General features: G+C 41.6%; 1 protein-coding gene across 3 annotated transcripts in view; it reads left to right on the forward strand.

Moving 5' to 3' along the window:
- Nucleotides 1–6,495: 6,495 nt before the first annotated feature.
- epha4b (eph receptor A4b) overlaps nucleotides 6,496–26,613 on the forward strand; it is a 101,990-nt gene continuing 81,872 nt past the window's right edge. For all 3 annotated transcript variants that reach the window (XM_034195947.1, XM_034195948.1, XM_034195949.1), the window contains exons 1-2: nucleotides 6,496–6,718; nucleotides 22,476–22,540. In XM_034195947.1, the coding sequence (XP_034051838.1) occupies nucleotides 6,601–6,718; nucleotides 22,476–22,540 (183 nt within the window). In that variant the 5' untranslated portion in view covers nucleotides 6,496–6,600. The remainder of the gene's footprint in view (nucleotides 6,719–22,475; nucleotides 22,541–26,613) is intronic.

Genomic DNA, 26,613 nt, shown 5'->3' on the forward strand with positions numbered 1-26,613 from the left:
TCTCACATTTATCTCTCCCTCTATGTCCCTTATCTTAGACCTTTGCTTTCCTCTCTCTCTATCTGTCTCTCTCACCCTAGCTGTCTGTCTCTTCGTAATGGAGCTAATTTGTTTAGCACACAAAGAGTGTCCGTCCATTAGCGCGAGCCTGGCCGTGGCAAGAGAGATGGTGACAAATCACACCACCATGTGTATCTGCTCTGTGTACATAATTGTCTGTGTGTGTGTGTGTGTGTGAAGGGAGGTGAAAGAAGAAGCCGGGGAAAGTGTTTAATTTACAGTGGAGGATACATTTTGGATTTTAACTTTGAATCTAATATGACGTAATGTGAAAGGGCCTCTGCAGCTTTTAGCCACTTTGGTTTGCCAGACTCAAACTGTTATTTGCCAAGAGACAGACTTTCCCCACCACACCAGCACTTCACTTTATTAAATTATGTGAGCGCAGCAGGAAAATCTGCTGCCTTTGTGCTACCTGTGAATGCAATTATGTTCTGTAGCCCACTACTCTTGCTACTTTCTGCCCTTTAGCAAAAAAAGTGACTTTTATGCAAAACAGTTCACCTTATTCTCTCAGGCCAAATCTAATGTCTTTGAATGTGTCCAAAATATGTTCATCTTCCACTAATTCACTACTCCCTATAGACACCATTAGGCCTTGTTAGTAGAAAATGTACGGGTCGACACTCGTGAACCATAAGTCATAACTCAGGTTAAGAGTGCTTCAATAGTAGTAAATGCAAAGATCGATAAAATGCAAATTGCATTGAGAGAAAATGGTGTACATGCCGTGGAATCAATTTCACACTGAGAATTTAAACACTCTGTATAGTGTATAGAAAAAGATTAGTTCATGCACAGGGATACCGTGAGGAAAATAGACCTTTTTCAGAGCAATCTTTTTGACTAGTTAAAGCAGGAAAGAATGGTTTCTGCTAACAACATTCACTGTGGCTCTGTTCAATTCAAATGTCTGAGTAAGTTATGATAGTTGTGTTGTGCACCGACAGAAATGTTAAGGGAGTTTCATTTTCATGTTGTTTTATGTTTGTTTTGTCACTCATCATTTACCTGTCATTCCAGGTTTCCTGATTATCTACCTCTTGTGTGTCTCCCGTGCTCATCAGCACCAGCCCCGCCCCTGATTGTTTCCACCTGTGTCTTGTTGACGTGTGATTAAATTCCCCAGTCTCCCATGTGTTCCTTGTCAGTTCGTCTTGTCTCATGCCTAGGTCAGATCTATGCTCTCCTTGATTCCTCGCTACGTGAGCGATGTTCTTTTGTTCACTTTCCGTCATCTCATCAAGCGATTAGAAAGTGTTTATTTTGTTCATCTATTTTGAAAATAAAGTATCTTGCAAATACTTTACTTCTGTCTCCTGGGTCGTGCAATTGGATCCTATACCTTGAGTTCCTGAGTTCGCAACAAGTTTGACAGTGAGCCAGCATTAATAATACCAGGTCCTTGAAACTGAAGCAGCTATGGAATCAAGCCACCATTATTTTGTATTATTTACACATCTGCTTTTCCCTTGAGACATGTCAAATTGTATTCTTTGGAAGGTTTGTATAATGATTCTCATAAAAGGTAATAATGGTAATTTAAGGTGAGTATTCCCTTAATACACCACTATTCATAGTACCAAATAGAACGTGTCAGGCATCAGAAACTAGGAGTCCTAATAAGACCTGATGACTGCAGTTCTGAGTGATCCATATGTGTGACAGCAAAGCCTTAATCCCTATTCATATTTTTTGTATGTGATATGGACCTTGAGTCTGAAATTTGAAAAAGATTGAATTGAATATTCAACTTGATCTCAGCCAGTCTATGGATAGAAGGCACTAAGCACACATGAAATGATTGAGCTCAGAGTTGGGCATCTGTCCCTCCTTTCTCTGCCAACAGACTGCCACTGTTTGGGCAAACTCCAATTCATCATGATGACTCCATCCTTCCTTCCTTTCATCCAACCATCCCTTTTTCTTTTAACGCCTTTGATATGATGGGACACTGGCTGAAGCAAATTAAATCAATGTGCCGACGCACTGCCATTTGTATGATTAAACTCCGAATAATTTTCCGGGCTACATAAAGGTAGATATTCCTACTATTCAAAAGAACATTTGTTTTGCCAATTACCTTAAATTGTTGCTGACCTCATCTCCCGCTGCTGAATTTGTGTGTTTTCTCATAGTGATTCAGCTCCAGCAGGAATGTGATACAGGAAGGCAAGGTCCGTTTTCATTGATTGTTAAACCATTCCTCTGTTAGAGAAGGCCACGATTGAGACGGTAAGACACTGACTGCTCTTCCCCAGCAGACTTGCAGTAAACATCCTTCTCTGGGCTCAGCTATTCGCCAGACGGTGTTCATTTTGCATTGGAGTCAGCAGTTCGTCTGTGTGTGTGTGTGTATGTATGTGTGTGTGTGTGCACCCCACAGATTTGGTCTCGAGTAACTAGAGAAAACCCTGTGCACTGGGCCCAGATGAGAAGACAGTTGGAACAGTGTGAATATCCTCCTCTCTCAGCCGTTTGTTTGCTTCTCTGTCTATAGCTGGTATCTGTCTCAAGGAGATCCTCCCACTCGTTTCTGGTGTCTTTTTGTGGGTACAGCTGGCAGAGACTGGCAGAATGTTCTCCCTGAATAGAAGTTTTTTTTTATCTCTCTCCCTCCCACTATCTCTGGCTGAATGGCTGTTGGGACTGAGCTAAAGGGTTTATCTTAGAGCTCCAGAGATCTGATGTCGAGATTTTTTTTGCACTAACTATGAGCTCATGCAGTTTAGGATTGGTGGCCAAAGTTAAAATGTCAAGCTTGCTGCTGATGGAATGGGGGGCCTTGAGGACTTCAGGGTGGGGGGATGCTGAAGGGTCTCTCGGCCTACGTATGCAGTTGAGACAGGGAGACAGACGGGGGCAGGGAGTGCTTTGTGCATCAGCCCTTTCCCACACTCCCTTTCACCTTCTGTTGTATGGCAGCACCAGGGTTCTCTGACATGACGAATCGCTCTGCCTGCTTAATTGAGACGGTAGGAAAGTGAGAGTAGAGTGAAGTGGAATTATATGAGTGCGCAGACTCGTCCTTTAATCTTCCTGCCTGAAACTTTCTCTGCTTTCCATCTTCAGTCCTGCCCCTCTGCTCAGTCTGGAGCCAAGGTTTCAACGTTTTCTATCTCTAGATGTTCAGATTCCACAGAGGATGAGCCAGACACAGGCACACACACAAAGTCGCGCACATGCTCATATACTCACTAATTCCTCTGCCCAAATGCCAGCACCAAGCTGTTGCCCATAGAGCGTTCAGGCTGTCACAATAGAGACATTACCACATGAGTGAGTGGCTTTGAATAGGGCTAAGGGTGTGTGTGTATATAGAGTGTGGTGACTACGGGGGGAGTTACTTGCAAGGCAGACGACCCTGTCATCACCTCTGCCCCTTGTCAAACAAGCAATCACCCCCAATGGCACATGCATGCAGCACACACTCTTGCACACACTCCTACTACGCTGCAGGATCCAAGAAATCATCTCCACTTTGTAACGCTCTTATTTTCTTTAAATCAGATAAATCATTTATGGGAGAAAGAGAGAGATGAGTAGGGTGGCTGGTTAACTGGCCAAGATAGATAAAGTGAATGGCTGTTCCTTCCTGAGCAGGGTGAAGGGTGAGAATCCAGAGGTCGAGGAGGAGGGAAAACGAATGAAAGAAGAACTCTTTTCAAAATGAACGAAAGAGCTGGGAAAAGATCAGCGCTTCCTAGTGGAAATAAATTCTGTAAGCTAAAGTGAATAGAGTGAGCTGTGCAAGAAGCAGATAGTAAAGTGTGAAAGAGAGTAAGGAGGCACATGACACTTTTCAAACGTTTGTTAGAGGCTACTGTCGCTCAGCTCTGACAGTGAATTGTCACTGCGCGTGTTTGTGGGCGAGTGTGCAGCCTTGAAATGTCATTGTGCAAAAGCAGAGCGAGATCATGCTTCCAGGAGGCATGCAGGATGTGCGTGTTTTGGGTGCATGCATGTGTCAGTGTGTGGTAGAGGCAGCGACAAGGGTTTAAGAGGCCACGTTGGAATGCATGACAGCAACGTGTTGTCACCGTGAGGATGAATGCAGAGTCATGGCAGCAGAAGAAGAAGAAGAAGGACGAGGAGAAGAAGAAAGGAAAAGGAGGAATGAGTAAGTAGAGGGAGGAGAAGAAAGGACTAGTATTTCTTTCTTTCTTCTCCCCACACTCAATGAGGAAATTAGGTCATCCAAGTAAAGCCATTGCAGGGAACAAATCATCATCATAATTGGACCCTTAACAAATCTGTGGAGGTGGCTGCTTCACGCACACACAGAAAAAAAACACAGAAGCCGACACACACTTTCAAAGCAACGCACATGGCCGGGAGGGGGTAAAACAGAATTTCAGCATAAATCAGGGTATGTTTGACTGTTTTATAGCTCTTTCAGGAGCCTCATTTGGGACACAAGCGTGATAGAAGAACGTTACTCGTGGTAAATATAATTGTGGTCATGATCCTTCCATAAATCTCGGCGGGGTTACATCACATTTGCTTGCAAGCTGCAGGGAAAACATCCCAGCAGATCAGGTATCCTATGGGATCTCTTTACCTCATTCTTTCAGTGGTGCCGAGCATTCACAGAAAAAGGCTGAATTAGATATTAAATAGGTTCGAATTACACCCAATTTAGAGTTGAAACCACACACCGAAATGCACCCAACCACGAAATAGTCTAGCAAATAAAGTTACAAATATTTCATGTTTTTTACAGATAAATAAAATCATGTTAATTAGAGAGCTTAATATTTGTTGGTATGCGTTGACTGAGCCATAGCTGTGGGTTTTTAGCATCCCTTTTTCTTCATGAAGTGTTGCTTCCATGACCATCTCAAATGTTGAGTGGACCTCAATCTACATGTGATAGAATTGGTCAAGGCAGGTGGAGAAGCTGAAAAAGGAGGGATGATAAGTACAACACTCCATGTATGGATACACACACGGCGCAGTAAAGCGGGAGAGGTAACATGTCCCTTTTATAGGCGTCTCCTCGTGTCAGAGGCAGAGGTTTTCGCTACACGATCTCTGCCAGTAGGAAGTGTTAAAGAAGATGAAGATTGAAAGCTTGACCTTGCACACTCTCAGCTCTTCCTCACACATTTCATACGACAGGCGGCACAGTTTATTTATTCATGTTTAAAGACAGTCTGCTTGATACCAACAGCAGGATTCACACACATTCCTGACGCCTATACTGCAGTCAACACATGTCATGTAGGCAGAATAAATCTCCATAAAGAGTTTGATTGGAAGCTGTTGTGCATGTCAGAGTTGTCTACTGCCTGTAGCATCTGCAGGAACCATATCAACAACTGGGCAAAGACAGAGAGAGGCAAGCCGGAGCTGACACTAATCCAGTAATTGCCATGTGACCATGTCGCTTATCAAAATAATTGACAGTATTTCTAAAGTGAGATGGGAGTATTTATCCTGTTTCTGCCCAGACAATTCTGAAGAACCCAAAAACTCGGGATCAGTAATGAGATGTTGTTTATTTTTCTAAATATGTGGTTGAATCCGATGTGAGGGTCTAAGGTTAGAGTGTCGTTTTTCTCATACTGATATTCTGAACAATCTGTGCTGTTGTATTTGCTGTAAAGTGTCTTTACTGTAGGCTATTTTTATTATATGTACAGCACTTTGGCTCGACCAAAAATCGTTTATAAATGTGCTATATAAATAAAACTTGATTTGATTTGATTTGATTTGAATCCCTCACACCTCACTTTACGAAATGGGCATTTAAAATGACTATCTCGTTTTTTTTTGTGTGTTGGATATGAATTAAATACAAGTTAATAACATTTCAGTTCATAAAAGTGATTGCTTCCTATACTAACATGGCTAGAGAAACCATGACTAAATGTACTTCTCATTCTCAGTGATAATCCCTTGTATTGGTCCTGGAAGGGGGATGGGATGCACAGCTGTCACTCTTTGATCTACTGTAAATGGGTAGAACATAGAATACAGCTGTGCAAAAAAAATTAATTAATTTTACCTTTAAGCATTTACTTAAAAATAATAACAAATGGCAAAGCAATGACATTTAAGAAAAAACATAATTGTAACCATCTGATCACAATACATGGTTTGGTTTTGCTTTGACATGTACAGTGATCTATATCTCTGAAGCACACTGCATGATTTTCAGTTTAGGATGGCCTTGAAGAGATTACGAAAATGTGATTATGCCCTTGAGTCTTCATCATGTTTGGTAAGAAGATGAATTCAGTACATATTAAAACTGCATATCAGGGCTAAATCATTATCATACATTATAGTATACAGTGTTTCCTAGTGTGAGGACTGAGGAGTCTCCAAAGGCCTTCCATACAACCCTAGAGACAGGCGGCTGATTGACAGGACTCGGCTGGTTGTAGACCCTCCTTCCCAGCGTATCCTCCTCTCTCTCCCCTCCTGCCCTCTCCCCTGCTTTCTCTCTCTCCCTCTCTCCTCAATCGCAAGGCTGCGCTCACCGACTCTACACCGCTAACAGGGATGCAGCGAGGGCGCAGCGCAGCCTGAAAAATGGCACCAGCACGCGTCCTGTGGATCTATCCATCCCTTCCCCTCCTGTCCTCCCTGCTTCTTCTTTTTCACGCGTTGTCGCCGTGCCGAGCCTTAAGGAATTACCCGGAGAATGAAGGTGAGTGAGGGAGTTGACACGGGTTGTTTGCTGCGTGTGTCGGCGGATGGGGAGCCCCTTCCCGCGGTTCCACTTGCCCGGGTAAGAGCGGCGGAGACTCCCGTTAAGTGCTCGGCTCGGTTATGAATTATGTATAAAGAAAAGCGGAGAGAGGGGGAAAACTGTTCGTCACGTTTTTCTTTTCCGAGCATACTGACATTAAATTTGTATGATATATACACACAAGGCAATCCTGCCATGCTGAAGATAGGGCTGATGAAGACATTTCACTTTCTGACATCGGGAGAGCTTCTTCACATTTGTATTCATCTCTGGAACTATGTGTCTTGCATTAAAGTAGCCTAACTTAGAAGGATTACGCCAAAACAACATTGACATATCTGCCAAAATCCATTTTAATTATAGATATCTTCATTATAAAGCACTGATAGGCTACATGTTTTTTTTCCCCTCCTGCTGTAGCCCTCAGTCTGCAAATGAGGAGTAGCAATTACATTACATTTGTCACACGCTGCTGCTGAGCCTCTCTCAGTTATTGTATTAACATCGATGCTTGGCCTGAAATTAGCCAATGCATTTACTCACTAACTACTCCTGACTGCTTGCTGGGCGGAAACATGGTAGCTGGCTTGTTTAATGGGAAGTTGAACTAAAGGGAGGTCAGAACAAACCGGTTTGCACAAGTTGTTTTCACAATGATGTGTTTATAAAAGCAGATGGTTGTTTGGACAAAATCAGAAGTGTGTGTGTTGTTTTCGCTGGCAGGCTTTCAGACAGGGTTTGATACTCTGTGAGATTATTTTCATTCTGTGAATCATTTCATTTAGTATTCCCCAAAGCTTCAGTCATTCCTTCTCCATGGCTCAACAAAGCTCCAGTTTCTCAGTTCCCCCCCTACTCACACACACATAAACACTCAAATAATTTGCCTTAAACTCATGCACACAATGGCAGGCTGAGGTTGGATGGGATCTCCTGTGTCTGTCTCACTTTGACAGTATGAGCTGAATGTATGTCACAGCCCCGTGGAGTTCACACAGAACAAAGGCTCTGGAGGGTACAGGGAGAGAGAGGAGATGTGTTTTAACAGCAGGAGACAATGCACATGAAGGAGACAGTAACACTGTTGAAATATTCATCGAAATGAGCATGAATGATGAAACCAATTGGAATTAAAAGGAAACTCCTGTTGATATATAGATTAACAGCTACGTGTGTGTCCTACCTGAGAATTGTTAAAGTGAGTGACCAGTCAGATTGCTCAGATAAACACTGCCAGTCCACATCTGTTTGCGATTACCTGCCTCTGGTCCTACTGTTTTAGACTACTGTCCTAAAGGGCACCTACAGTATAAGCCCATTGTTTGTGTGTATATGTAGAGGATGTGTGCATGTATGTGCCCAGAGCGGAAAGTAATCTAATGAAGCCATTTTTGTATCTTGGTATAGTCGTGTTATTCCAGGAAATCTTCCCTCTGAGTCTGTCGAGTAGACGCAAAGCTGTCATAAAAGAAGAGACAGACCTCTCAAGGCTCGATTAAGAACACAGTCCCTCTGATAGGGCAAATAGTGTTAAACTGTCAACAAGTTTACAAACAGAGATCTGCTCTAAAATTGTTGGCATTTCCACGAAACTCCGTTCTGAGGATGGACCTGCCAGAAGTGATAGAATTGTTTGAACCTGCTCGAATTAGGGGTTGAGATGTAGAGGAAAAGTGATCATTCAGAAGTTGTTTTGATGAAGAGCGTGCTCTGAAGGTCTTTGTTACCACCAGAAAAAAGGAGGAAGAGGAGTGGATGAGTGTTTGTGTACCAGCAGAGGGAGCCCAACACACCCTCTGTCTGAACCCTGAGGGCATACTGATGTAACTGCAGGGTGGATGCTCAGTGGTCCCATGGTTTGTTTAGGTCTCGCTGTCTTCATCCCATCTTTAGTTCCTCTCTGTATCCTTTCCAACACGGAGTATCTTCTCCTCTTTTGTCATTTCTTTGCACCTACATCTCCCTTTTTTGCACCCTCCTCCTTGTGCAGCTTCTTGGAGGAAGGGGAGCAGACTATTTCTATTTTTGTATCTCCCCTCTCTTTCTATAAATAAACCCCCTCAATCCTAGAAAACATCGGAGTATGACTGGGAGCCCTCAGCCCTGCGCTTTCTTCCACTGTGTAATAGAGGTAATGAAGGTAGATGAGTGATTTTACTCCAAATTCTCCCTGAAAACAGCATGTGAGTGGATACATCATTGAATTAATAATCAAGAGATGGCAGAAAGGGAAGGGAAGAACAACTAAACATGGGAAAGAAGTGACTCATCTGTGGTTTCATGTTATAGTCTTGGGGTTTGATGTAATCTGTAATTGGTCTTGGAACTACAGTACAATTTAAGCTTTTTATTGGATTGCCCTCAGGGTGCTGGGGGGTGGGGGATGCTGTATTGCTTTGTAAGGTTAACATGAGGGTGAGCAGTTAGTGCAGAGGCAAGCATATGTAAAGCATGCCCTCTTCGTATGATTCACACAAGCTCCTGACTGTGGTATAATGTTGGGTCAAAGGTCTCCTCTGGTTTAATTGCTTTAATCTATAATGGTTGCTTGTAGTTATCGGCAGAGCCATAATTCCACTGTGTGTGTGGGTCTGGGAGATTGCTATGGTCCCATGTAACAACCATGACCTTGGACAGAAGAGGATATAGATCTCTGCTCTCATCAGAGAGCACCAGAGATAGACAGCAAGCACGAGCACACTCATGATTTTCCCGTCCACCTCCTCTAGTCCTCCTCCATCTTTAATACCCTTGTTTCATATGTTCCCTTTTCTCCCTACTGGCCTCCATCTCTTCTTTTCTTTATCCTTTTCTTCTTCAATTCCCCCTCGTTGGTCTCCAGTAGAGGTGAAAACAGTTGAAGAGCCACTGTACGTATGTATTCTGTAATGGGGTGGAGCTCCTTTATCTGCTTCACACAGGCCCATACCTGATAGATGTATGTGCACATGCACGCCCACATACACGCTTCCTATCGTAATGTATGGCTAGGGGGCAGTTTGGTGGTCTTGGTCCAGAGAATAGTGTCATGAATTTCCGGGGCTGGGTGATAGATGGGGTTATAAATACAGCTCAGTGACACAGAAGGATTCTGCTGTGAGGGCTTCACCTCATGGATTCAGTGTGTGTGTGTGTGTGTGTGTGTGTGTGTGTTTGTGTGTGTGTGTGTGTGTGTGTGTGTGTGTGTGTGTGTTAGTGTGTGTGTGTGTGTGTGTGTGTGTGTGTGTGTGTGTGTGTGTGTGTGAGGGAGAGCAAAAGATAGAGGGAGGCTGAAATTATACAGACAAATCCACAGGAGAGAATCTGTGTGATAAAACAAAAGATTTAATAACAATAAGGACGAAAAAAGAACAAAGAAAGTGAGGTAGTTAATCAAAAAGCTAAATAACACACACATTTATCCTATTGATCAACCACAGAGCCTTTGTGTTTTGTTTGAGTGTAGCCAGTGGTTTCTGAATACGTTTGTATTAAGATTATTCTCTTGTTAAAGGATAAACCATTGAACACGTGTATTCACTTTCCTACAGAGTAGATCAATTTCTACGTCATGTCTGTTAAACATGAAGCTGCAGTCAGCAGCTGCTAAGCTTGACATAAAGCCGGGAAACAAGGGAAATAGCTAGCAGGCTGTGTAAAAGTGTAAAAATACATTTGCCTACAAGAACTTTAAAATCTTACAAAGGTTATATCTTTTTAATCTGTGCACTAACCGGAGACTAAAACAAGCATTCACGGTTTTATGGGGGTTTACAGGAAGTCACTGCCCCCCATAAAGCCACAAATAGTCACTTTTTACAGTGGGGTTTTGCACACATTAACAAGGAGATGATATGCAGACTGTGCCTGTTTAAAAATAATAGAAAAAGCCTCTGGACTTCGTTATTGGTATATACAAGCATACATTTAGTTTTTCTTCTAATGATGTGAACACATTCAAACACAACTTTACAGTAGCTATTGAACTTCAGTACTACAGCCATAGCATGCTTTATGAGTGAACTCATCACTTAAAAGTATTTGTTGCATATCAGTGTGTATATCATTTAATTTATACACAGTGTTTCCCCTAGGTTTACTGCTTTGGGGGGGTGCTGTCTGAGTGTGGGGGGGGGGGGGGGCATTGGGATATTATTTTTTTAAATCCTCTGGAGCAGAGCAGCATCAGTGTTTCTTAGGGTCAAAAACAATAAACTCACAACCTAACATGAAAGCATTTAGTTTATTTAATAAAAGAGCACATGTTCGATGTGAAAAGTGACAGTATAGATTAGTTGCAATTTGGTGCTATTTAAATATATATGCGCGGGGCTCCGTTGGCGGGCGCAGCGCCCCTCCTAGACAATGGTAGGGGAAACACTGATACAAGTTGATAAAGAAAACAGCAACACATTCTTTCAGTTCCCGTCAGTGAGGTGAACATGTGTGTGCCTTTAACAGCTAGTCCTGAAGTTGAACAGTTTTTAAGCTTGAATGATTCCAGTCGGATGCACAGTTCATTAATGTCAAAGGAAGCCTTCCCCCAGTGTGATGGCTGTAGTCATGTTTGGGAATAAGTGGGCCCCCGCCACATCTGTTGACCCCCTCCCCCCTGAACAAGCCCTTAACTGCTGCTCAAATCACTGATCAGTGGGCCTTGACCACTTTCTACCCGCCCCTATCCCAGCACCCTCTGTCCTGACCTTTAATTTGTCCAAATTGAATTTGCTTGTTTCCATACCTCTCCCTCTCATTCTGTTTTTCCCGTCTTGTTTGCTCTGCAGGCTTGGCTCGTGCCGTGGCTCTGAAAGCCTGCATTAGGCAGCTTTGCAAATAAACAGCATAGGATTTGGGTCAGCCGTAGCTATAGTGTGTTTGCTGACCAGCGCTTCAACCTTTCCCTCTTACCTGTTTTACGAGAGCAAAATACCTGAGGACTTGGAAACTAGAATTGTACTGCCAGAAAACATCTATATAGATTCCTCTCGATTTGACTTTATAGAAAAGATTCATAGGAAAACATTTGTATACATATTTAATCAGCGCATTCTTGAAATTGTTCAAATGGGCTTATTTTATATCAACGTGTGTACAGTCCCTCGGTGTTCAAAGATTTGAAATAGCCTTCGTTGACAAAGGTAATATAGCTTCTCAGAAGGCTTCTTGCAAGTCACGAATGCTTATCTTTTTTGATTGTCTTCTTGTTGTTTTTATGACCCCGATTGCTGATTTGTAGTCCTGTGTTGGACATTTCTCTTGAGACACAAGAAGAGCTAAAGCTTTTGATGCATTAATATTATGTGGTCAAACAGGGTCGAGCTTCAAAATGTTTCTATGTTGGTTAGGGATGTTTTTCTTGAATAATTCCCTGCTGAATTTCCCTGCAGCACATCCGCCACTTATCTCCTTTAGCTTCAGTGTTCTGCTAGTTATGCTTGTTCTGTCTCGTTGTTTACTGCTTGATGTCGACGAGGCTGCAAATTGGTTTAGCTTTGACTTGACGGAGGCAGCAGGGCAGACGGACAAGTAGCAGGAGAGACAATTACTGCAGGGGTGGGTGTGTGTGTATGGCATATGGGTGTCAACAAACACCTGTATAAGCACACATTTATATGGCACATTTCCTTTCTGTCTCCACTGCTGTGGCTCACTTGTGTGATTCTGAGCCAATTTACCCTCCTGTGACCAACCACTGTGTGACAGCTGTGTGTATTTGTGTGTGTGTGTGTGTGTGTGTGTTCCTGTCCTATCAGGAGGAATGTCATAAGGACTACAAGAGCCCCAAAAAGGTCAAGAAAAAGACAAAAAGGGAGAAACACAACATCAATAGAGAAAGACAACGTTATTGTTATTACTCTGTGTAAAAAGCTTTATCTATCACCGCTCATTCACTCTGCATAAGCTATTTTAATGTATTTAATTCATTAAATGAATGGAGGGATGCGTCACGGTTAGAGCTTGTGCGTAGGCTCATGTTTCCGTGGTTTGTTCTGCAAGCTACTGATTTTTCAAGGTCTTTGGTTTGTGTGTCCATGTGTGCGCACACTCATGGTTGTGTGTATGTGGGTGTTTTGTTGCTCTTTGCCCTTGATGAGTTGTTGGCATACTGGTGGAAGAAGCTTATTAAAAAAACAAGTGTCTGGATCTGACTGGGTGTCACAGTCCTACACAGTAAGCGTTCAACCAGCATGCATGCAGACACACACACACACACACACACACACACACACACACACACACACACACACACACACACACACACACACACACACACACACACACACACACACACACACTCTAGAGCCTCTTCAAGCAACAAACTAGAGCAGTGCTCCTGTCATAGTCTGTCAGAATGGCATCTTTTCTGTTCTGCTAGCGCTGCCAGTGGGCTAATGTACTGGCTGCCATAGTGGAAGGGGGAGGGAGATCCAAAAATGCAATCTCAACGAGGTACAGTTCATCCCATACATGAATATTAACCAACATTTTTAGCTTTGCGCGCCATATGCCTTTTTGGGTTGCCAGGGTTTTTTCTTCCTTCTTCAAGGCTTTGGAGGAGGTTTTCAATAAACCATGCGCATTCTTTTTAGAAATCACTTCACTAAAGCAGCTGCCTTGAAAAAGAGCTTCTTAACATCCCGTTTATTCCCATCTGTGTGACTGCAGTGAGGAAAGGAATGGCGGTTATCTTGACTTATCTTACCTGAAGTTGGGTTACTGTAGCTGTGTTTAATTTCTGCCGGTTTATAAAATTCAACCTCACACTTTAAACATACAGTAAGAGCTTTTGATAAATAATGTAAGTGCATCTTCCTGTCTCGTTTTATTTTCCTGCAAAAGTTTTGCTTTGCTAATGTAAATAAGATTCCTCCTTGTATGACTTTAACAAGGAGAATGTATTAATAAAAAGGAAGCATGTCATCCCCTCTTCCTGTCTAACTGTGGCTGTCCTATCCTATCTGATAAAAAAAAAAGGAAAAATATCGGTCCAGATTTACATCCATGTGATGAATTAAAGGCACCGCCACCTTGGAATGGAGTGTGTGTATTCAAGTATCCCGTTGAAATTATAATTACAGATATGGCTATTTAACAATAAAGATTGTCTTATAGATTTGATATTGTTATAGTTGAAATAAATACATTTTGAAATCAAGCTCATTTATACATGGTTTTATGTTGAAGCAAATTATTATCAAATCAGTCAATCCAGTCAAACGTTTAGGAGCTTTTTTTATGCAATTTAAATGTAAATGATTATTATTGTTACTTTGATTCACTTTTCAATTAACTCATTATTACACACCCAACCACTATTTAGCCATGCATGTAAAAGTTAATTGAATTTGATTGCAGTTTCACACAATGACTTTTTACCTTCAGTGATCTGCTCCTGTCTATCACTCATTTGTAAAGCTATAGGCTACTGTGCAATCATCTGTTCAACCCAATTTCATTCTGTGTTTGTCCAAGTGTGGAGGATCAACATTACATTCCTCTGAGCAGAATGGGAAGTTAGAAAGCTGGGGTAATTGAACTGAATCAAAGAAGAATTAGGATTAGAATTTAATTTAAATCTCTTGAATTATTCATAGGCACATTCAGTTTGCAGAAAGCTATCATACTCAAATAAGAATAACATTTTCTCTCCTAAACCATGCTAGATCCCATCATCCTGCCAACATCACTCACTGAAATAAGGACATTACATTGGGATATAACACACATATTAAAGCGTGAATACAATTCATAGCAGTTTTGCTTTAAAATGTCTCACTTTTTAACGGCAACTTGACGCATGCATGTGAAGAACTGCACAGAAAACCAATGAAAGGATATCAAAATAAAGGATTGTTGACATAACAATACAAATGTTTTACATCGTGTATGAGTTTTTGGCTATAAGTATGGTTTTATTGTTTTTGTCCTAAATGTATTTATGCTGCTTTTTATATATTTATTGGTGTACAACACTTTGGCCAACTGTTGTTTTTAAATGGGCTATATAAATAAAGTTGGATTGGACTGGATTGGATAACACATTTTTTAACTATAGGCTTAAAGTAACATTTATATGATGAGTAATTCAAAATGTTCAATTATGAGTAAAACATACCTCAGATGTCTATGTTAAAACACATTTGACAAAGAGGATGAAAAAAACAACCTATAAAAATATCAAGATGTTGTCAAGTGCCATTTTTGAACGTCCCCTATTGCCAATTGAGAGGCCTTTTCCTTAAACATAAATGCCAGGTGCAAGATAGATCACCTGCCATAATGCATTCATTCAATAGTTCAAGGATAGGAAGGAACACACAGCTTCAATGAACTGCCATGAAGGATGAGCGCACAGAAGGAGAGAGAACTACTAAGAGAAAGAGGACTGATTGAGTGCCTCTGGTGGTGGTTTGTGGATGAGTGGAGAGATGACTGATGAAAAGACAGCAGACATTAGGAGCTGCAGTCGAGCTGCGATGCCAGTTTGTTCCTAAAGTTCAGAGCTCAACTCTTCCCACTCCTTCATCCTGCTCTCTGGCGGAGTACTGCTCTCTCAGTGGAGTGGAGGCAGGGGAAGGGGTGTGTGTGCGGCGGCTCCAATACTGAGATATTGGGTGCATGTGTGTGTGTGTACTTGTGTGCAGTTGTATTACTGTTTTATTTATTTCTTGCATCTGGGTGTATTTGAGTACAGTAAATTATCTCGGTATGTGGAGCAAGCTGAAAAGCCTTTACAGTATGTACTGGAGCATGTATTTGAGTTGATACGCTACTGTCTATTTTATCTTCCATTTTATTGCCATTTTATGAGGTTGTCTTGAAGAATGGATTTTAATCTTAGCGATGATGTATTTCTGCTGAATTTCTTGTTTTATTTGTTTAACATTTCGGACAACATAGCCCATAACCTCAGCAATACAGTAGTATATATTTCGGATTATTTTCTATTAACAGAAGGGATCAGCGAATCTCATTTGCTTATTCTCTCAATGTATCCCTTCTCTTTCTATTACCAGAATATGTTCTGCCACAGGAACACCTTGATTGCTGTGAACTGTACATGTCAGCGTTTTCTTGCAGCAGGAAAACAACTTTTGGGATGTGGGGACATTAAACCTGGGTGAAAATGCTTTAAGCTGATGAAGAAAAAACAATGAGGCTTATACACGTAGCATCAGCATGTGGAGTGTCGTGTCAGCAATCCCCCCCCCCTTCCCCCTTCGTTATATATAACATCTACCAATGTAATATCCTTTTTACTGAGCTGAAGAGATCTTATGAACTCATTATGTAGTCACATATTGTACTCTATATTGAGTCTGCGTGGTGGTCTTATTGAGCAGTCTTTCTCTTTGTGCCACTGGCACCCTCCTAATGTGTGTGACTCAGTGTGTGTGTGTGTGTGTGTGTGTGTGTGTGTGTGTGTGTGTGCGTGTGCGTGTAGAAGCATCCTGGTGTCTTTGTGCTCCAGTCTGGCTGTTGGCGGCTCCGTTTGATTCTTGGCAGGTGGATCACAGCTTCTTGCAGCCCAGCTGAAGAAGTGGAGACAGACCAGAGAGAGAGAGGCAGAGAGACATAAACAAACAGAGATGGAGAAAGAAAGAGAAGTGGGAGAAAGAGAACCAGTGGGAGAGAGAGTCCCAAATGGGAGGAAACACGAGTGAAAGGAGAAATAGAGAGACACTGAAGGAGACAAAGAGAGTGCCATAATGTTTGGGGCTTCTGCACACGATTCTGAGTACTCATTTTTTACGGCATTTGTAAAGGAATTTACAGATGTCCACCCCCCCCCCCTCATCTCTCACTCCCAGAATGTAAAATCAATAAGACAGCATGTCTTTGTGCAATCGAACAACTCTAACAGAAATCAGGACACATGGATGTGCATGGATCTGTGCATTAACGCGCCGCGATGAAAGCCTGAGAACACTCAGATGTGTGTGTGTGTGTGTGCGTGCATGTGTTTGTGTGTGTTTGTGTGTCCTTGAGTGATAATAAAAAGTTCATCCGAATAATATCTTTGTTTTGAATTATTTTTCTGAATCAAGTTATGTTTTATTGCGCAATTAAGGGAATATCAATAAAAGTAATGTTGGTTTATTCATTTTAAGAATGGCTTTAATCTGTTTGTGCAAATGAACTCCTCTTAGGTTTGTGGGGAAGGTTTTTCTTACATGGAAAGGCTGAGTAAAAATGTATTAGTAGAAATATCTTTGTTTTCGTGTTGTCACTGAGTGCTCAACTTTAGAAGGTGCTACACTGTGGATATGATATGACATGTTTATCAGCTCTTCAACCAGGAGCATCCTGTGTGTGTGTGGTGTGTGTGTGTGTGTGTGTGTGTGCGTGTGTGTGTGTGTGTGTGTGTGTGTGTGGTGTGTGTGTGTGTGTGTGTGTGTGTTAGAGAAAGAGATAAAGAGATACTGGTCATAAAATCCAACATTAGCCTGGCCTGAATGACTGACTGATGAGCTTGATGTTTTTATTCTGAGCCAAAGCAGGCCTGGCCGAGGCTTAGATTTCACACACACACAATTTAGCCAGTTCCCTGGAGAAAGAGAAGAGAGAGAGGCTAACAGATGGGGTGTGTTTAGAGATGGATGGACAGATGGATAAGAGGTGTGGCTTTGTTTTTGTTTGGGGGAAGAACACTACACATCTTCATAATTCCTCTGTTTTCCCGTCATCATCGACACAAACAAACACAGTTTCACACACACGCAAAATACATTGACTATATGCCATGTCAGCAGACAGGAAGCTGATACATAATTGATGAGTCCAGTCATTGATTACTAGTGATAAGTGGTATTGACAGGAGGTGTGAGGAGAGGAGGAAAAGTGTTGATGTGTAGGTTTATGTATGTGAGTGTTTTCCCAGTGGGCGGCAAAATGGTTGTGGAATATGTAATGGCGTCTGTAACACACTAGACTAGACCTTAAGGAATGTTTCTACATGATGAGTGACTCCAGACACACAAAGTGTCTTGAAGGGTAACAATTGTTTTTCCAGCAGATACTTTTGGTTTTACTTTCCTAGTTTTTGAGACGTCTCAGAGAGCTCTACCTCCTGGGAAATACTCGTATCTGCCTTCGCACCAAGTTAGGTGAGAAGGTCGTTAACACTTTATAAAGCAGCAGATTAGCAAAAAGATAACCTATTGCGTATTGCCTGGTAAAGACGAATAGTGGTACTTTTGAATTATTCTTAATGGTGAAACTTAGTTTTACAGATCCGTCCCTTATATAGGCAAGGCAAGGCAAGTTTATTTATATAGCACTTTTCAACACAAGGCAATTCAAAGTGCTTTACAAAAAATGAAAGAGATTAAGAAAATGGCATTTAAAATCAGTCATTAAAAAGAAAAGCTAATAAAATAAACATTAAAAGAAAAAATACATGGATAAAAGTTACAGTGCAATTAAACATTAAAAGAAAAAGTACATGGATAAAAGTTACAGTGCAGTCTAAGATATGAATAGTTCAATTAAAAGCAGCGACAAAAAGAAAAGTCTTCAGCCTGGATTTAAAAGTAGTAAGAGTTGCAGCGGACCTGCAGGTTTCTGGGAGTTTGTTCCAGATATTTGGAGCATAATAACTGAACGCTGCTTCTCCATGTTTAGTTCTGACTCTGGGGACAGAAAGCTGACCAGTCCCTGAAGACCTGAGAGATCTGGATGGTTCATAATTTAGCAGGAGGTCAGAAATGTATTTTGGGCCTAAACCATTCAGTGCTTTATAAACCAGCAGCAGTATTTTGAAATCTATTCTTTGACACACAGGAAGCCAGTGTAAAGACTTCAGAACAGGAGTGATGTGATCCACTTTCTTAGTGTTAGTGAGGACTCGAGCAGCAGCGTTCTGAATTAGCTGCAGCTTCCTAATAGATTTTTTAGTGAGACCTGTGAAGACACCATTGCAGTAGTCCAGTCTACTGAAGATAAAAGCATGGACATATAAACTAATCGATTATTCAACCTAATCGCATTATTGTTGGTTGACAACATTTCTTAAGTCAAGGACAGGGCTATCATTCGGAACATAAATTGAAGCATGGGAGTTAAAAAATGTGCACTTATTCCCATGATTTATTAAACAAAAAGTCAGATAAAAGAGGGAAAAGGAAACAGACTGGAAAACGACAAAGAAAACTTGAGTTCTATCTGAAAATTGGTTCATACGTAGGTAGATAGCGAACAGCCAACGTCTGAACAGTAAAACTGTTTTAGAGCAAACACAACAAAGTACAAAATGCACATCTTTACTCAACGGGATATTCCACAGATTATTTTATTCTAATTGAGAACAACTAGTTCCAAGTTCCCATACAACCAGAAAATAGTTTCTGACACACTAAAACTGCATTTAAATTGAATTTGTTATTGTTTTAAGCACACAAAATACCATCAGCAAAGGGAGAAAATATGTTTTTCTTGAGTTAACCAACCTTTTAACGATGTTCCACTCAGTTATTCTTTCTGGGAAACACAGCTAAATGTATTGCAGTAAGTGACTCATGGAGAATAATTGGTACGGCTGAGAGTATGTGTGTAAATTCCACAATCCCTGTTGATAGATAGTAGCTTTCATCTCTGAGTGTGTCTGTGAGAATGTGTGTGAGCCTCTCTTTTGGATCCTGAAACCATATATTATTATCCTATTATGTCTAATTGCAGTACGCCACTCAAATGCTCATAAACTGAGCAAAGCAGTCCAAACGATTTTTAGTCTCAGTCTGAATACACACATGGGCTGGAGGCTGCCTCTGACCTTTATCTGCTCAGCACCTCCCCTAGTATCTCCCTCTCATTCCATCTCTCTCCCTCCCTCTCTCACCTGCGCTACACTGTGCAGCCTCTCTGTTTCATTATACTGCATGCACTATTTTTTCTGTATCCGTTTTCTCACGCAGACACTGTTGTGTCACACACACACACACACACACACACACACACACACACACACTAATACAGCATGACATGCCTCCCTGCTGTCATGGTGTGCTGAGCTGAAGGGAACGACTGGGATTCAGTGAGGGCTGATGAACAGCATGGGTGCGAGAGGAAGAGAAAGAGGGGGAAAGATAGGAAAAGAGGAGGTTGGACCAATTGTACAGTCCCTTTGTTACACCTACAGGCAGTATGGATACACAGAGGGGCTTGTAAACAGGCACTTTCAAACCTCTTCAATTGAGTGATTAGGCTCATTTGCATTCAGCAGGGCATACTCTGTTTTCTTTTTTACTTTGAAATAGTTTTTTTCCAGGTCACTGCTTATAAGAATGGGAGGGAATACAGAAGTGCGCTGCTTTAAAGTGATGCAGTCGGTTTGATTTGCATCAGGTCAACGATTCACCCGTCTGATCTCGGATCTGTGGATTGAAAGCATAGGTTCAAAGATTTCAATGGAGGGAGGTTAACCTGAAAGCGCCACAATGAGAGGGAAGAAAGAGTGAAGCAGCAGTCTCTGCAGATGGAAGCTGATTAAATATTAATGGTCAGCGGTGATGAAGGCTTGATTAGAACCTGACTGAGCCAAGCCTTCAAAACCGCACACACACACTAACAAGTGACACACACACAGGTGGAGAACTGAGCTCCAGAATCTGGGCAGGTTTTCATTATGCCTCCCGCTGCTCAACCTGCCACCTTCCCCTCTTTACTTTTCTCTCACCTCCCTGCTTCCTCCCTCCACTTCCTCCTGTCACAGAGATCACACACACAGACTGTGGAAATGTACTACTGAGGAACTTTGTCCTTGATGGCACTGATACTCAACAACATCTTTTTACTGCATTATGAAAGTTAAACCACTAAATCCTAGGGCTGTCCGATTATGGCAAAAATCATAATCACGATTATTTTGGTCAATAATTGATATCACGATTATTAAATACTTGACTTTGAAAACATCCATTTATTGAACTTTAAAACAAATACAAATAATAATTTGAACAGTATCTTTTTAACTGTTTATTACCCTGAACGTATAATGCAACTGAAAAACCAATACAAAAATAAATAAAATAAATGATACATTTATATTTACATTTAAATAAATAATATCAAAATAATAAATACCAATAAACAAGATCAACAAATATTTTGGAGCGCACTTCAACAAGCTACTAAACATATATAAATATGCTAAATGAGACTAAAATAAATGAGATCAAATATGTTGCAGTGCACTGTCACAACCTAGCAAAGCAAAATAATATTTGTTTTCGATTATGTTGTTTTCGTAATTGTGGCAGGCCAAAATCGTAATTGCGATTAAAATACGATGAATTGCACACTCTACAAAATCCTTGTTGAAAGGGTTGGTTCACCTGATATATTTCTTCACGTATCTGTAGTGATATCCTGTCGTGGAGATAGTTTCAGCTTCATGGGCGGAGCTTTTGAGATAACCATCTCCAGAAACAATGTCTGGGTAATCCACCATTTTTTATATGGATTATTTCTTCGATAACGTTGTAAGAGCAGCTTTCACAGAAAGGCCCGGGGGTTTCCCAGGAATGAGTTTTCATTCTTTTGGAAAAAGGAAAAAGTCAGCTGTCATGGAGAAAAAGATTGCATGGAGTCAAGAGTAAAGAAGTATTGCAAACTGAGTCATAGGTTGTGGTTTTATCTGTATTCCTTTCGGGGAGTAGAATATTTGTTTCACTGTTTGAGTAAGATGTTTTTCAGATGGATAGGTCAAGCAAAGTGCATCAAAACAAATGTGGTATCAACAGCTTTGTTGTTTAAGAGGAAGAAAGAGGGTATGTGATGGGTTTCAAATCAGCAGATACTCACAATATCAAACATTGTAACTAAAACAGAAGTAATTCACCTCTATTGTATTTGGGTTGCCAGAATCTCAGCAATGTCTACCATTACATGTGATGAAAGGCAATGTGATGTATAACAGGGATGGTGATAGGTTGGGATTCAGGCATTCACACTGGATTTCAATACTTCAATTTCTGTCAAACAGTGACATGTTTAATGTTTAAATTCAATCAAATCCCTCCTGCTGTATATAGCTAAAGATTCAACCTTGATAAAGAACTTCTGACCACTATTACAACTGGAGGCATGGATTTGTGCAAACCACCACGTGTGCCTGCTTCTGTGTTCCAAAGGGTGATGAGTTTTAAGACACATACAATGTTTTGAAAAAAAAGTTTGAATTTGTATTTTACTGATAAAACACATGAACAGCAAGGTAAATGAATGGCAAAAAACAACCTTCCACACGATCTATTGTAACAGCTGGACCGCAGCCTTTTCTCTCCTACACACTCACTCAGTTTTACCGCCATTTCGCAAGCCTACAACGCAACTGCTTCCATATTCAAACGAGAGCCTTTTTGTGGCGTATCATTAAAATATCCAAAATGTAAATGCAACTTTAAAATATGCCTCTGTCTAGATGCTGTCACACTGACTGACTTTGTGTCCCCTTGATCCATAACAGCTGCAGTACAACCACAGTAATCTTCAAATTGAAATGATAGGTTTACCACTGCCTTGTGATTCTACTGCTCCAACAAAAGGCGACCTTGTATAACACATGAATAAAAGTCATGGATTTTTTATATGGAAGGTTTTGATGTTATCTGATGCTTTCAAGACATCTTTAAACTGTATGCGGGAAAAAACATTGTTTAAGGAAGTGGGGATTTAGCAATGAAATGCATCTGCAGTATGTGTATGTTTATGCTCTTTTTTGTTCTTGTTCTTGCAGTTACGTTACTGGACTCTATGTCAGCCTTGGCCGACCTGGGCTGGGAGGCTTACCCAAATGAAGGGGTGAGTAAATGCACACACACATACACACACACACACACACACACACACACACACACACACCACACACACACACACACACACACACACACACACACACACACACACACACACACACACACACACACACACACACACACACACACACAAAAAGTCACCGTCTCTTTTTGTCAGAGCTGGCATCAAAAGTACAAATCAGATCACAACTAGCGGGTTGTGTTGACATGTTTCATTTTCAGTGAAGGAGCAAAGACTCAAAGCTAGCAGCAGCAGCAGCAGCAGCAGCAGCACTGGAGTGTGTGTTTTAGGGAGCATTGGGTTCTTCAGCGCTCTTGCTAAATCGGGAGTCTGCAGGGGGAATTTACAAATTATTTCCGCTGCGATGAAAACGCTCTGGCACTGAAGCCTCCATTTGTTACGGGTTGCGATTTTTTGGAATGGAGATAAGAGACGGGGTGGAGGGGTAAATATTCTTACGTAAGAGGAGATGTCGTGTACAAGTCGGTGTTATCTGCATGTCTGTGTTGGCTTATGTAACTAGCCTTTTTCAGGTATAGGGACCAAGGGAGTCTGGAGTGCAGCCACCATGCATCAGAACATGACAAGAGAGAAATCAGAGGAGAGGAAGAAAACAACGGAAGTTTATTGAATAAAGAGTGGGTTCTGTATGTCACTCTAGCGCAGGAGATGTTGTATGGCGCTGAATTCGTTATATTTCCCCTTGAGTCGCACTTCCTCTGCACTATTCAGCGTCAGTGTGTTAAATCGCAGGATGCCACACGTAGTTTCATGGTTGTGCGCAGCAGAGGCAGCTAAAGTGAGCAGAGCTTTCTCAAGCTATCAAGGGTTTCAAGTTCACTTTATTGAAATGCTCTCATTGTGTGGCCATATTGTGGTTGTTTGTGGCTGTTACTCTTTTTTCACAGAGGTTCTTATAGAAGGACTGAATGCATTCCATCTGTGAAAAGAGTAAACAAGTTACTTTTATTGAAAATATGGTTCAGTTTGGGGTGGCTTAATCATGGCCCCTGAAAAGCACATGTGTTGTTAGTTTGCCCTCAAAGAAATGTGTTGGCTGGAAAGTATCAAATATAAATAATAACCTCCGTCTTGTATATCTTTTTTCATGAGCTGTCAACATGGTAGGGGATCTGGCATCTCCGCTCTGAATGTTTACGGAAACTGAGAGGAAACAGGCTCTATGGGCATATACACAACCCCGCTGTCAAATAAATATGACAAATAGATCAGAGATAACACTGCATGGACTGAGGCATTGTAAAAACAAGTGTTTCTTTACTTTGGGGTCAGGATCAAGCAATATCAGCTGCCAAAGACATTTGTAAATTGGTTAAAGCTGGTAACGTCTTTGCTTTCATGGTTTTCTTATTCTGCCTCGCGGCTCATGAATGCAACGTTATCTAGATAAACATAATCCTCCCCTTTTTTCTGGTTAGTCATTGTTAGTGAAAAAGACAAATTAAAAATTAAATCGCACAATGCTTCTGCTTCCCAAAATAGCATCCTTGTCATTTAGCTATGACTTTGCCATAAAGCTGTAAGGAAAACAGGAGTTAAGCTAGACAAAGTATGTACATCTGAAGCGGCAAAAATAAACCAACAAAAGAGAGGAAAAGGAATTCAAACTAGTTTAAAAATTATTATTTTTTGTTGTTGAGGCTCTTAAGGTCTAGAATAGGCTTCTAATCCTGTTGGCAAAAGCAATGTTGCTAAATGTTATTATTCTTATGTCTCACATATATATGGTCATGATGTATTGCTAGAAAGGGGTCTGATGTTAAGGACAAGAGAATGGAGAAGGTGATAGGAGAGTGACTGACTGAGAGAAGAAAAGTGCCAGGGCTGTGAGAAGGTCTTATGTTTCATAACAGAAGGATTATCTAGTTGACCTTTGACCTTTAAACCTGAAGATTGGTCTTTACGAGAAGCAATTCCCACCAATCTGATACCACTGTCTGCCTGAATTAGTCCAAAACCACACTTGACCCCTTCAGGTCACGCTTAATCCAAGCCGTGCAGGGCAGGATGTGCCTGAGACTGCGTGGGGCGACCCACTTCTGTCACCAGGCAGGGGTGTTCCTTGTGAGGGACACAAAACAGATATGTCTTAATGATGTTTGAAAATGGAGGGGCCCCACAGCATCTCTACTCCCTCAGACGCTCCCCAGCCCTCATTTCCCCCATCCCCTTCTTATTTCTTCATCTTCCATCTCTGTTACCTCCATCATCCCCCCTCCTCACTCAACCAGAGCTAGTTCCAGAGTTTGGGGGCCAATTACACCCAACTAGGTGTACCGATCAGAGGACTGCAGAACGAAGGATATAATGTTAAGCTGGGGTATGGTTGAACTTAAACCCTGATCCGACGTCTTTGCTTCACTTCAAAGCAATCAAGCGTTCTCGGTGCTGATTGGCCGAGGTGAGCTTTCGTGGGGGAGGGTTTCATTCTGAATGTTAATTTCTGTGTTCAGACCATAGACTGTATATATAAGGGTTCAGACTGAACCAACACAGGCAACAGTTTTCCCTTCATATGTGTTTATAGTAAGAAAGAAAGGGAGCTTAAACTCTTCAGCCTATCCAAACATTTTCCCAGTTCAGTTTTGGGTCTTTTTTCCCCCTCTGCTGCTGTATCATTGACACAAATGGGGGCAGGCAGGTTGTTTTTATGTTCATAAACACACCTGTGCTTTACACCAGGCAAATGTGACAATGAACAGACTCGCCAACTAGGGAAATAAGTCGCTCACCAGGAAGTGGCAGTAATCCAGCCACTCCAAACTCTGCTTACAAAGAAATAAACAAAGACATCATAAAGCTCTCTTTATCCCTCAATGACTATTCCCATAAATGCTTTAATCACCACTCCCTGGGGACTCAGCTTTGTGTGTTTGTGTGTGTGTGTGTGTGTGTGTGTGTGTGTGTGTGTGTGTGTGTGTGTGTGTGTGTGTGTGTGTGTGTGTGTGCGGGGGTGTGTGCGACCGTCCTCTGATGTCCGACTGGTCTCAGCTCTGCACAGATGGGTCTATTTAGCTGCCAGGCGCGCCTGTAATTTACCAACATTCATTCCTCTCTCCCCCCACTTTCTTTATTTTCATCCCTCGTTTCTTGTTTTGTTCTTTTAATTGAATCGAGTGCTCTCAGCACATAATGTCGAGCAAGACTCCAGCGATACATTCCTTTATATTTCTAATCTCCAAACTCTAAACTAACTGTCAGGGAAATATGTGTCTGCTAACTGCAGCAGCTTAAACAATCTTCTGCCTCTTCTCCCCTCGACTCTTCCTTCTCTCTGTTTCTGCAGTTGAAGGACTGTTGGGTCGGGATCAAGAGAGAGCCGGTTTTTGTTCTAGCTCCAATTCATACGCAGTAGACGTTTCAGCAGAGGCAGTGGGGATTAAAAGCATCTGAGTGTGTGGGACTATGTGAGAATGTGTGTGTTTTTTATGTGGATCTGTTTTAGCGCTCAGGACTCGGAGGTGAAATGCGTCAAGCTTTTGCCGGGTTGTTGGACCGTCACATCAGATTAACCTCAAGAAACCAGCCTTAGCTGGGACTTCCTTTTCTAAAGTTTCTCTAAGCCTTTTTTTGCGGCTTTTTATTGGCCTGTCTTCTCTCTTTTCTTTATTTATTACTCTCTCTTCACTCAGGTCATCTACCGTTCGACTTTCATTTGATTTAGGAACACGTTAGGGATGACAGGTAGTTAGCCCCGTGGGTCTTGGTCTAGGCAAGTGTGTGTGCACATGTGAGTGTGTCATGCCTGTACGTATGTATCAGTGTCTTTGTTTACATGCCTGGACTACTGTAAGGCGATATGTGCTCATCACTCTGGAGCTTAGAGGTTCAGTCTAAAGATGATGACAGGAGCTCAGAACAAAGATGGTGGTCCTCTCATCCCTAACCACAAACTCAGACTCATCCAGTGTGTGTGTGTGTGTGTGTGTGTGTGTGTGTGTGTGTGTGTGTGGGGGTTGCCGGGGTGTGTGTCTAGGAAAATCAAGTTGAATGGATCAGATATCTTGAGACACTGAAACCACATTGGTTTATTTAAA

This window comes from Gymnodraco acuticeps, unplaced genomic scaffold, assembly GCF_902827175.1.
Source record: "Gymnodraco acuticeps unplaced genomic scaffold, fGymAcu1.1, whole genome shotgun sequence".
NCBI classification, from domain to species: domain Eukaryota; kingdom Metazoa; phylum Chordata; class Actinopteri; order Perciformes; family Bathydraconidae; genus Gymnodraco; species Gymnodraco acuticeps.